Genomic DNA, 13,303 nt, shown 5'->3' on the forward strand with positions numbered 1-13,303 from the left:
TTTTCGCCACAAACATCATAAATTAAATGTTTTGAATTTGTAGTATTAAGACGATCTGAAATTTTCCTTATTTTTTGCTCTCTGCACTAACAGGCCCACAGATTTTCTATTTTTTCCACTTCCAGGTCGAATTAACATTTTATTTATACGATCGGACAGTGGAACGCGAAGAAAACATCCCACACAAAATCAACTCCTGTTAAAAAGTGGCAGTTAATATTGATTGTACAAAATTAGGCCTCATTGTGAAGTCACACGACCTATGTATGCTTTATTTTGTTGGTCTACAGTACAATATGTCATGAGTTATTGGTTTAAAGTTATAATAATAAGTTCACCTTAAGTCGCAAGGCGCCTATTTGTACAGAAACCCAATTAGGCGCGTACCATCACCACTTTCCAAACAAATATAAAACAAGTATAACGCTGCGACACCCATTTTGAACTTATCGAAAACCCACGGATGTAAAAGATACAAACACAAACCACGACCAGGGTAAAAAATACAGAATGTGTGAAATGCAAATGGCATTTGTTTTACAATACAAAAGTAATTGGAAATCTTCATGCTTCTTCTAAATTTGCTTCGATGTCAAACGAAAACTCATGTTTATTGGGTGAAGAATGTTCATCACTGATAACAAGACCGTCATGTTGGGGCGAAACCACCGCCTTCTTAACGTCATCTTCATTTGCGTTACCTGCAACTACAGCAACTGATACTTAAACTACAGCAAAACTGTCATTAGAAATGCATTTGAAACTTACCATATTTTCGTTTCATGGCTTTGGCATACTTCGAGACAGGTTTCTCGGCATCGATGGTAATTTGTTTTTCCGTTTCTGACTCCTCGATGTCATCATTGTCACTATTTCCTTCGATGTCAAGCCGTTCGCGTTTCTTTGCTATGCTCAGACGAATGCTGTGGTCTAGGTTGATTGTGTATTTTAACAATGACGTTGCCGTTTCTTTGCTCATGTATTCACTGCCCAGCCTTTTCAGGTAACTGTAGAAGGTGTCACCATCATCATCCAGTGCCAAAAAATGGTCGTCTAAGCCGTTTTTTCGAAGTTCAGGTAGCACATTTTTTCTACAAACAAAAGGATTTTCATAGTGGTAACGCATGATAAATGAAACGATCATTTTCAGTTTACAGATTGTGGTTTATTCACGCTTTGTTTGGGCCTGTGAAAGGATTCTATACTTTTCGTAGCAATGTTTGTGTAAAACTATATTACTTGTGTAGAAATGATTTACAAAACAAACAAAAAAAACAACGTAAAAGCTGCAATAAGATTATTTTAAACTATTTACTCGTATATATCTAGCAGCGAATCGGAAGACTGAATCTCGACTGTCTCTCTCCCGGCGTCGCCCCTTTGATCTGCATCTTCAATCACTTGCAGGATGTAGCTGGTACGATACGGCCACTGATCCGTGAGCACCACCCAGCGGGCGATTTTTTTAGCAAGGTCTTCTGTTCTCTCGCCTGTATATGGTGTAGGTTTGTAAAGAAAAATCTTAAACTAGAGCCACAATAAGGTGGGTATTTTGTGTATAGTGACACATGGGTTATGTAAATCGGTCGATGCAAACCGTGTGAAATGTAAATCTGTGTTACAATCTACGGGGTAATAACTGTTGTTTGTGATTTTGCCACAAAACTATACGAGTCAATCAAATGCGACAGTAATTCAATGTGTCGTTGAAATTTAGGCAAATCGGAATGATATGAACTTGACAACGAGGCGACAACGTTTACTCATATAAGAACACCCAAAGTGGTGGGTCGTAATTTGGTCTGCACAAGTCAGACACCAAACTTATATAGGTAAATAAACTACAGTAATCTTTGTCCAGAAATACCTGCGGTAATCTGGTGGAAAGATTTTCCAACCTCTCGTGCATTTTTGCGAATTTTCTCGTTTCGAAAATACATCTTTCGTTTCTCCTGCAACAATTAACCTTGTTAATTACATGTACTTGTTCTTAGATTTCCCGAAACTTATACATGAAAACCTATTTTTTTGGTATGAGCTATTTCCTTTGGAGAAAATATGGCATGAAAGTTTTGCGTAGAAGCAAGGTTTTACAATACAAATTCCTTAGTTTTCAAGCAAACAATGGAATTAGTGCGTTTTGCTCTTTTGCTATTGCCCTTTTGCCCTTTTGCCCTTTTTTCCCTCCTAGACTAGTATTGTGCGCCACACCATGCAGCCACACCCCCGCTCGTGGTCATGGTATGAGTATTCACCATTCTATGGTGACAGTTAATCATTGCTGCTGTCAGCGTAAGGACGTTGAAAATACGTTTGATATTCCTTGGATTGCTGTGTAGATGCGATAAGATGATTTGATCTTCGTTGAAGAATCTCCTATGTAATAGAAAGGATATTGTTAGCGCCATCCACCGGTTCCCGCACATACTTTTATTGTTTTAGAGGTGCCCGAATCTACTTACTTGCATTCGAAGAGAAATTTTCTTTCGCCGATATCTTCCATTTGGCGGGAGCTCCTCTCCTCCTGGATTTTGCCTTAACAATCACAACAAAAAACTAAAACACCTTTTTTAAGATTCAACGTTTGACTGATTCGACAACAATTGTGGTTTCATCGGTTCCCATGCAATTGTATATATCAAATTTCTTTTGGATTTACAAAGCAGTCCATTATTTAAAATCCTATCTGTAAATTTGTTTGGAAACATAATGTTGTAACATACATATGATGCTTGGCTAACTATAACTAAGCCAAGGAAAAGTAGGCCAAGCATTTGTAGTGAGGGATGAACAAAAATGAAACTGTTAGGGTTGAAATGATCAACTACGATCAAGGGGTTTATAATACACACTAAATTAAAAGCTTTGATTTAAAAATTAAAGAAAGCAATTACGCTTTGATTTAAAAATTTAAAAAATGCCTTTTTCTGTTGCATCATTATGAAACAATAAGGCGTGTCATATAGTAGCAAAGTTCAACAATACCGGAACTCACCTCCGTGCTCTCGTGCTGCATATCGAGTGCGAATTGGGTTACTTATAAGAGTTGTTATGTTTACAGTGCGCGGTGTTGGTGCGGAAGGTCCAGAATTACTGGCATCACCCGTTCCAGGGTCTAAACAAATAATTGTTTCAAGAGTTTTCCATTACTGCTTTACAGTTTTTTTTGTATCATAACTTGAACAAGCTGTATTTACGTAAGTAATATGTAAAAGTATGTAAAAGTGAATACACGTTGTTCTTGATTCGATTTATGTTTATTTAGTAAATTGCGCAACAATAATCAATATTAGTTCTATTTAGCTTTTAGATCAGTTTGTTACTTTAAACGTCTTGAAAAGGTATAGTTAGCCGCAACACTAATTCTGCACTAAATACCTGCATTCAAACGAAGACCGAACGCAAATGACTGCTACTGGTATATAATAGTTTAATAGAAACCGCCGAATGCAGCATTGCAAAATCATCTGTTCAGCCAATTTAATCTTTTTTATACCTTGGGGAGAAGCAGAATTTGGTGGTAAAAGTGCCGATACGTCTTCGTCACTTGAAGTGAGAGGAGCGCTGTCAACAACGTCATGGCCTCCACCTGTGCTATCTAAAAATAGTCATAAAAATATCAAATTACAGCAAAGAAATATAATGCTATGTCAGGTTTTTTCTAGATTGTTTGTTCTGTTATATAAACCTTTATGAAGTCTTTAGGAAGTTGTAATATGACAGATAAAATTCTTCATTTTATTTTCCAACAAACATCCAATTCGGCCGCGCACAACTACATCAACTCTCAATGCAAAACTATAGCTGCGATTCTACAGCAGTGGTGAATTTTCGCGGGGAAATTACGTGTTAACTTGGACAACAGATTGGCAAACATTATCGGTGCCCACGTCATTTCTCCTATGTCTTTGTAACTAGGCAAAAATAACTGGTTTAACTTGCGTACCTGCGTTAAAAAATCCCGGAGGTTTGCCCACTTCCTCGCTTGAAGAGGTGTCGCCTGCGTAACAAAACATCTTGTGCTTCTACAAACCTTTACCGAAGTACACAAAAAACTTAAGGGAAAACTTATAAACTTACTGCGATTCAAAGACGCGTATCTTGCTCTATCCAACATGCAATTTTTCGCATTGGGCGGTTGCACACTGCTACGACGACTTGCGCCTGCAGGCAAACAACTTTTAAAACAAAATTCAGTTTCACACGTATAACATATGCAAGGGCCGAATGAACTTGTAGGAGTTTTGAGTAACAAGTAATTATCCAACTTTTATTCCATCTCTGACTATTTGTAGACGCTGTAAGAAAATGACAGCCTGATTTAATTTCAGTGTAGCTGCAGAAAAGGCCACTGTTCCGACCTATTAGGTCTCACCAGGGGAGCTTTAATGTGACTTACAATGATCTTGCCAGCTAAATAGCCACGCCAGCCTTACAGCCCTGACTGCAGCCCACTACAAATACATTATTGGCTCTTTTGCTTATACTAAGGTGAGGTCACCTGGAAGAATGCCGCCTCCATAACTGCTTGTACTTGAGAAACCTTTAAAAAACAAAATGTATGTCATAAAATTTTGCTTACAATCTTGTTCATTACCCTAAATCACAAGTCACATTTCTCTTGGAACAAGCGTGTGAATTTTATATCTTTATAAGAGGATTTTCGCTGATGAATCCTCGTTTTTCAACAATACGGGTTTTTAACAATAAAGTGTCCAATACGTTTTTGCTACACCAACCAACTGATGATCTTGAACCGTTGTAATTCCGACAAACAAAAAATTAAATGCAATTTTAATATCGAACGCTTTTTGATCTTATCTTAACTACACTCTGCGAAACTTCAATTACACTGTTTTAAGTTCACTTACTTTGTCGTGGATCTACTTGATTGGAATTTTGATTCGTTCCGTTTGGCCTGCTCAAGAAAATTGGGGTAAAGTTTCACTCTTAATTTTTACCGTACAAAGGAAATGTCACAAACGTCCACCTGTACACGCTGTGGAGTAAAGCAGCACCTCCAGATTGTCGTGTTTGTGCCGTTGGATGAGTTGCTCGATCGGAGTTTATACTATCAAGTGACGTGGTGGTTGATCCTTGCCAAACTTTGCTACCTGTCGGTGTAGGTGTCGCTGCGGCGTCCGAGGCTGCCATTTTTGGTCCTTTTCCATCCGTTTCGTCTTAAAATCATGGCATTTTTTTGAGAAGGAGTTACTGCTCAAATATCGCACTAAAATATAACTGAATATCTTTAAGTTTTGACAATTCAGAGATGTTATTTACAAAAGGAGAAAGTTTTCCAAGCAAAGGTTATTTGGTGAAGTTGGTTAACTCCCGTACAATATTACCTTGTCTGGCTTTCCTGATACTGCTCACAACTGTTTTAGTTTTGTCTGCTTGGTCGATCAATCCGCTGATATACTGCGGTTTCATTCCGACCTGATGTAAAATGCAAGATTAAAGTTAGATTTAAAATTAAAGTTTTATTTTTGCTGGGTTGGTTTTGTGCCAAGGAACATTTTGCGAAAAGCGAATCAAAATGTTGTACTAACATCAGGCAGACAGAAGGGAAGGTTTATAATCTTCTTCAGGTACTCGTGACCGTTGACATTTGTCTTTAAAAGAGTGTCGGCCATTTCCACCTCGACAGAGCTCACAGCCACCCGCGGGTCAACTGCTATCATGCAAACGAACGGCGACGAAGTGTCACTGAGCAAAATGTTCACAGCCTCCAGGACCGATTTTACCTGCAGACAAACACGCAAACTTGAACACACCGTTACGTAGCACATTCACAGGTGCTTTCCTAGTAAGTCAACTTTGATAACAAAACTTTTACCAAAGTTTTTCACACTTTTGCCCACCTTATTCAAAGGCACTCTGTCCAAGTCGTCGATAGCCAGGACGATTTTGTAGTCTTTGAAATGCGAAAACTGGGTGCACTGGACCAGTTTGGTGATTACTTGAATCTGCAACCAAACCAAGGTGTTTTTGGATAAGTTACATCGCTACGAAACCAAGGTGTCAGGATGTCGCACACACATATAAGGCTCTGGTGGTCATTTTTGTGTGATACTGTGCACATCGTTCGGGTGTACTTTTTTGGCAAAATTGTAAAGGAATCCAGTCCGATAAGCTAAACCGCGCACGTAAATTCTGGCTGTATATAGTTTAAAAAGGTTTCCAGGCTTGGCAGCCCAGGCAAATTTCTTCGGGAACCCGATGTGATGCAAATATTATTTTCCACTCATGGGTCGGTTTAAGGAAACTGTTCTCACCTCATACTTGATTTTTTCCATCGCCCCCAACTCGTCGGCCATGTTGGATTTCATGCCGGTCAAAGCGGAGGTGATGCGTGACGTCTGAGAGTGAAACATTGCCCAGGCGAATGAGACGATGGCAGTAACTATGGGCAACGCTGCGGCGATGGGACCCAGAACCAACGGCGCAATCTTGATCGCTTGCGTTGCCTAGAAAACACGGATAAGTTGATTTATTCCAGAGAGCTTTTTTCCAGAGAAAAAAAAAAAAGTCCCATATACACAAAAACTCAAGGAAACGTAAATAACTATGGCATGTTTAATTTAGCAAAGTGGTTCAAAGAGAATTTTGCTTCTTTTGCGAACTACGTATTTGGACAGGAAGGCCGAAACAAGATTAACCGTTTAACCCTTCTGGTATTGTCCTTTGCAATTACATAACAGGGCTTATGTCAATTTTCCTTCATGTGTTTAAATTCAGAATTTTTCTCCACAAGGCCTTTGGACAGATTAGGTAATATGCATACGCAATTGGGCTTTTCCGGGCCAATTGGAAAACTTCAACACATAACTTACTGCAGTTGCCACGGAAGCCACAAAAACCAGAATGCACAGCAATATAGCAACGGCGACAAGAGTTGCGACAGGAAGGTGACATGCAGTTTTCGCGTACTTGCGAAACAAGTACCAAAAGCCTGGCGTTCTTGGCTTGCTGTGCGCATTGCTGTTGTTACTTTTCCTGCTGATTGGGTTTGGGTTTTGCGTGCTGACTTGGTCTGCGCGATTGTCGGCCTGTTTGTCCTGACGTCTTTTCAAGTTCCCCATTTCAATGTTGTTTTGTTGATTAGCATTATTTCTGGCCAGGTTGGAACTTTTTAGATCAAGATTTTTCGGCTTTTTCACCGAAATACGCGGCTCGTCATACTGCACGATTACGTTCTGTTTCTCCAGATATGCGTAGGCTTCCTTGGATTGCAACTTGTTTAAGTATTCCACCACAAACCATTCTTCACTGTCGTTTTTCTTCGAACTTGCAGCCGAACTGGTTTTATTGTTCTTTAAGTTCTGGTTCCCCGCATCAACCCAGTCCTTGTACTTTTCAAAAACGCAAATCACGCCAAAGTCTTGTAGAATTTCATGCAGCGTCGAGTCGTGGTCTTTACTGAACATCGCGAAGAAACGAGTAGACATTACAGCCTCGCATTCCTCGGGCTCCTTAGTAACGGTGGTAATGTCCAAGAGACGAAATAACCTGGAAGTTACGCTGCCGAATTCCAATTCCACTGCTTCAGAAATGCTGGTTGCTATTCCTGCCCAAAGGTTCTCGCTTCTTGCGTAAGCCCAGGCATTGAATTTCACCACGATGTACCTGTGTACAAAATTATAACGCTCTATAACTTCTACTGCTTTCCAAAGGTTAAAGTTTGAAACATATAGCAGTAACTACTTTATATCCCTCGGTTCTTTCCAAACCAAAATAAATCCGTACCTTTTAGCAAGGGTGTCTTGGTTTGCATCGGGGGCATTGTGCTTCGAGCAGCATTCCAAACTTTCTGTAGTGTTTGGCGATTTCGTGATTCCGTTCTCGGATGGTGCATATTCCAGTTGTGCCTTTTCGTCATCTCCGTGTACGATCGGTTTTTCGTCGCAACCGACCGGAAGCTTGGTAAAAGCGGCGATCAGAAGCAATTTAAAGTTGCTCCAAAACCGAGTGTTGGCCTGCCGACAGCAACACAGCATGAAAACGACGACGCACAGCAAACCGACAGAGAAGCACAGAGTCACCAGTGCCAGTGTTTGGTGAACGGTGAAGTTGTAGGTTTTTGCCATATCTGTGGTGTTTCTTGTGCAGTTGCTGCAAACACCAGATAAAGGCTGTTGTTGTTTGATCTCAGGCACGAAAAGGGCACAAAACGGGGCGGCGAACCCGCCCAGAATAACGATAAGAAGTACGATCGACAACGCAAAGGACTTTTTGTGGCTGCGTTTGCCGCTCATCGAACGTAAAGTGACGTCTTCTTGTTGTTGCATTCGCCACAAGATACCTGAAAAATGCACGTGGCTGCTATTACCGCACTGCATGTAGAGTACATTTGCATAATGTATGTTGTGATTCAAATTTTTCGCAAAAAACATTTCCATTTAGTTTGCGCATTCGTTGCCTACAGTCTGACGAAAAGACTCAACCATATAAAGTGAATTTTAAATCTTGCCAAATGTCCTGTTGTTGGAACAGCGGTTTTTCGGACTTACCACACACGTGGTTTAGGAGAAAAGATTTCCCACTTCCCCATCTCGCAAAGATGCCAATAGTGACGGGGGCTTTTACTGTTGCAATTGTGTTGGCGAGCATCTCCGCATAAACTCCATGTCCGAGATGATCGGTTCCAGTGTCGCTATCATTGAGAATCCTGGCTGGAGAGTTTAATGAGAAAGTGTCGACACATTATAGCACTACATATCTTAGCATTCACGAGCAAGGAAAAGCGTTAAGTCACATGCTATATATAAAAGAGCATGTGAGTCCGAGTTTTCTGAGATTGGAACTCTCTTTTCCACATGCGACACGGAAAGAACTTATTTTGAACATTTCCTCATTTTTCAAAGGAAAGAACTTATTTTGAACGACCTATTGTGGTACTGATATTAAAAAATGTGTTCCCGCATAAACACACCGCATACCAAAGCAACAGGATTGTCCAAACCAACGAGCCGTAAATAAATGCGCAACCACGTGTAACATCGGCGCCAAAAGACCGAAAGAAAATGTCCAACATGCGATGTAGTTTCACGACTTAACTTTAATCCAAAGCAAGTTTAACTTACCTGACGGGTCCACCTCTTTCTTGGTGTATTTCCCATCACCCTTGCGCGTCATTTTTAATTACTGTTGCAGCAGCTACCTTACAGTGTATATAGCAGACATCTGCAACGAACGAGATAAGGCTTTTATACCAACATTGGTCGGTGACTATACCTTGAAAACCGGTTAATTGCTACCGGTAGTTAGCAGTAGCAGAGAACAGGCTTGAATGGGCTTTCTGACAATTTAAAATAACCTATAGGGTTAGGCCTGTATCACACATCAACAGCATAATAGGAAAACCGAAATATTCATAACAGGGTATATAGGCAAAACTCATTCTAAACCGCCTCTTTGTCACAATATCTAACACTCATTGCGAATGAACACAAGTAAGTGTGACTATTTTGGTCCAAGCCAAACTTCCCGTCACAAACAACTTCCGAGTGAATCGAGAGTGAAAACTCTCGCGGCGATCAGCACGTTTGGTATCAACACGGCGATAGCTAAGTTTTGGTTTGGAGAAAAGTGGAACCATTTTTTTAGGCTCTGTCCTCTTCCGGTCCATTGAACTGCATTTCGCGTCTCTGTACCATGGACAAGTGACCGTTTAAGATGAAATGCCCTACAAATGGCTTTTAGGGCATTTGCAACGACCGAACAAATCGTGTTAAAATTGATCGATTGAGTGAGTTTCTTTTTAATCGACAAGTGTATTTAACGGCTAAAAACATGTTCGTAACGATACCAAAAATTTGCTGAAATAACACAGCTAGAATGGACATGAAAAAAACAGCTAATACCATGCCCACATGTCGTTCCTATGGATGATTCCAAACTTTCATGACGTGACTAGTTTATGACGCAATGCGTCTATCCGGCAATTGTCAAATTTTGTCTTTCATATTATGTGAAACAGAAACGGTGAGGTGGCTTGGACATATCTTTTTACCTGTGACCCAACTCAGTGCGGTCAAACGAGGAATATACACTCATAACAGGAAACATGCTGCCCCCGCAATGACATCACCATGATTACAAGTCACTCATTGAGTGAACAACAATACTAACAACCACTACATCACTTATTACTTTACTTTCCCTTCTGTTACACTCTTCCATAGCCTATACCTAGCACCTAAATAAGTAGTTTCACAATGCAAAAGGTTGCAAGTCATGTTAAGCCCCCGTTTTAATGCTCCAGTACCACGGAAGCACAACCAATTAACTTAGACTGCTGACAACTGATCTTTGCTTTCCGAACACATATTTTACCTCTACAAGGTTGTGTAAAGCTTTGAAATAAATCTCATTTAAAGCAGGAAAAATTCAGGGTCGGATCTGAAAGCTTTTATACACAGCTTTATTCACAGCGCCACTCTGAATAACCGCACGATTGGTGGTTTATATTCACTTTCGGGGAAAAGCTACCGCCACGGAAGCACCAAAATATTTGGCGACGTAATTCACAAATATTCCGCTTAATTAAAGTTAATAACCACGGACTCCTAAAGTAAATCGGCAGCTTTACTACATTTGAGTAAATTTTCAAAGAAATGTCACACATCTTAAAGATACTAACCGTATGCTCAAAACGAAAATCTGCAGATTGGCTGCATTTGAGTAAAAGTTTCGCAAGCAAAGACACATACTTCATCAAAGGACGCTATAAGGCCCACACTTGCGGCTGACCAAGTCTTGGATTGTGCAAACTCTGCGTGACTGTAATGACAAACCGGCGTTTAGTCATGTTTGGAGGTTAAGCGTATGACGTTTTGTCGAGCTTGGTAAATCAACCCACGCTGTCAACCCGTTGTAGGCTTCGTTTGAATGAAAACAATGAATCAGACGAAAGCCGTCTCGAAAATTCCATGCACATGCACGCATGCATATTTAAGTGCGCGAAAGAGCACACAATCCAGCTAGGAAGACAATGAACCCTGAATCTACGTTTACTTGCTTACGGTATCGTTTCAGACAGGAAAAACTGCATGTTTTACAATGCACTGCCTGATATACCATATTTAAATGGTGCGCCAAAATTTCCTCATGCACACAGGTTCTTACTTTTTAAACTGACTAGCTTTTTAACCTAACGAAAACAGTGTTGGTCGATTGAGTTAACACAAGACTATAAGAATACATCCATAATACTTATATCAGAGCTACTTTTTGCAGTGGGTCCTTTTAAGCATCGCCTTGTACTAAAGTCAGAAGCGGCGTTTTCTATTAAACCATTCATCAACGAACGGAAAGTCCCTTCACCCACTTCCGCGGACCTGACGCGAAGTAAAATTCATCTTGCTAACAAACAATTAGGCTTCCTGTGAAGTTCATAATCAACATGCCCGTACGTAGAGGAGCAACAAACAGGTACGCTTTCGGCTAAAACCAGGCAATGTCAACCGGCCAAGTACCTGCGGCCCAATGAGCTGAATACCAGACTTACAAACACGTAGGCTTCCACATCAGTTGTGAAATGCCTGAGGCAATACCGCTTGCTGCTAAATTTTCGTCTTATTAAAGAAAACCTTACACAAAATCCGGAAGCCAAGCAACATAATGATTGTGTTAATGAAATGCGTCACGGAGGGTTGTCACGATTTTTCTGATGCTTGTAACGTCGTTCGGGTTATGTAGTATAAGTGCTTGTACTGATATCATCACATTGCTTGCGTTTATATCTTGAACGTGATTGAAGAACAAAACCGATGACCGTTCAATCCATGCACACACTTCAAAACAATTGAGGAGCGAGACGTGAAGTCTGCAGTATTGTTGCAGTTTTAAGGACGACAAAAAATCAAGGCAGGAAGACTAAAAACAACCTGATGAAATACGTGGGACTACGTAGATGGTCTTTATCAGGGTTAGTAAAGCTTAAAACAGTTACTTGCCCAACACCAAATCACTGCATAAAAGTCAAATTTCAACTTCATTCAATAAATGCACAGCTAAAAGTGTAAAACGTTGCCCCTTGATGTCAAGATTTTTCGTAAGGGTGGTAATTATGTACCCTGAACAAATGGGCGTCATATATGTGTAAAGACAGCATGTAACCTGAATTGTGTTCAGCGCCATGAACAGCTATGTAAAATATATCCAGCTATCACGTTAGGGCAATCTGAATATGAATTCAAATGAAATAGGTCCAGTCTACTCGACACAAAACATGCTTCAACGAAATTAATATAGTTCCATTATCATTGTTATTCCTTGAAATCTTGGGTAAATCACAACAAATGCAAACACACTAACTTTAAAAAAACAATGTACTGCTCATACAGTTTCGTCCTTCACGTTCCTATTTTCAATTTATAGCAACGAAACATTTTCATATAACAGTTGTATCTTCCGTGATTCATTCAAATGTTTTAGGACAAATCAACTACTCGCATAAACATACTTGTTTTTTTGGCCCGACCAGGCTCCTTTGCAGAAACACCAGCATATTCGCATTCAAAGCAGACCAAACCAAAAGGCAAACCTCTTCTGCTGAATTTTGTATTTTCTAGAAACTTAGAAATTTACTAAATCCAGAACATGAGCAATAAAACGAATATGTTGGTATCGAACGACACGCTGATAGGTCACCTATTCTGAAGCAATTTTCTATTCTTGTTCAAGATCCGGAAGATGAGCAATTTAACCAATGCGCGAATGCCGACCGCCATGACGTAAATGTTTAAAATGCTCGTATATCGTATGCACTATAGTGTCATCGGATGATGGTTAGTATCGAAGTAACTTTACGGTTTATCCCAAAAAATATGTATACATATGTAGATAAATATATAAACACACATTCCCCGAATCTTCTAAACAGCAAACATTTAAACGAAAAACAAACATACTTCACTGCATGCATAGTGACGTTCTTATAAACTATTGAAAGTAAGCTTCACTACGACTATTTTCGCGGAACTATCTTCCTCATATAGGCCATATGCGAAATGAACGGAATTGTGTGGTTTGTCTGTGGCGAGGTGCGTATATGAATGCCCCGTCTACGCGGAAGTTGACAATATGATTCAAATTCCAATCTTACTTGCATATTACCTCGTGCCTAAAATAACTTCCACTTGCCTGAAAACAACTGTTGGTTCGCCTAAGAAGAGATTCAATGGAAAGCAAGACGTTTAAGCAACGCGTGGATAAAAAAGAATCTTCCCAAAGCGTTGATAGAAATTGTACTCTGGCCAACTACGAAATATTATTCATTGAACTTTATAGTGCGACG

General features: G+C 40.0%; 1 protein-coding gene across 2 annotated transcripts; it reads right to left on the bottom strand.

Moving 5' to 3' along the window:
- Nucleotides 1–156: 156 nt before the first annotated feature.
- LOC145888839 (uncharacterized) lies at nucleotides 157–9,188 on the bottom strand. 2 transcript variants are annotated; one of them, XM_082979709.1, is made up of 21 exons: nucleotides 9,087–9,188; nucleotides 8,514–8,675; nucleotides 7,750–8,305; nucleotides 6,837–7,629; nucleotides 6,279–6,470; nucleotides 5,865–5,969; nucleotides 5,553–5,747; nucleotides 5,349–5,439; nucleotides 4,991–5,180; nucleotides 4,872–4,918; nucleotides 4,502–4,543; nucleotides 4,081–4,164; nucleotides 3,947–4,000; nucleotides 3,497–3,598; nucleotides 2,996–3,115; nucleotides 2,463–2,535; nucleotides 2,256–2,376; nucleotides 1,868–1,952; nucleotides 1,316–1,490; nucleotides 769–1,091; nucleotides 157–707 (listed from the first exon to the last, which is right to left on the bottom strand). In XM_082979709.1, the coding sequence occupies exons 1-21, from the start codon at nucleotides 9,136–9,138 to the stop codon at nucleotides 565–567; spliced, it is 3,705 nt and encodes a 1,234-aa protein (XP_082835835.1). In that variant the 5' UTR covers nucleotides 9,139–9,188; the 3' UTR covers nucleotides 157–564. The 2 variants fall into 2 exon arrangements, with proteins under 2 accessions (XP_082835835.1, XP_082835834.1); XM_082979708.1 differs by having other exon boundaries at nucleotides 157–716.
- Between the last annotated feature and the right edge of the window lie 4,115 nt (nucleotides 9,189–13,303).

The sequence above is a fragment of the Ascidia mentula genome, chromosome 2, assembly GCF_947561715.1.
Source record: "Ascidia mentula chromosome 2, kaAscMent1.1, whole genome shotgun sequence".
Taxonomy (NCBI): Eukaryota; Metazoa; Chordata; class Ascidiacea; order Phlebobranchia; family Ascidiidae; genus Ascidia; species Ascidia mentula.

Bases quoted from the DNA above. Each gene is read 5' to 3' on its own strand.
- LOC145888839 (XM_082979708.1), bottom strand. From the start codon at position 9,138: ATGACGCGCAAGGGTGATGGGAAATACACCAAGAAAGAGGTGGACCCG. The intron at 7,630-7,749 runs GTACGGATTTAT...TTTTGTACACAG, and splicing joins CAAGACACCCTTGCTAAAAG to GTACATCGTGGTGAAATTCA. The intron at 4,919-4,990 runs GTGGACGTTTGT...TTTCTTGAGCAG, and splicing joins TTACTCCACAGCGTGTACAG to GCCAAACGGAACGAATCAAA.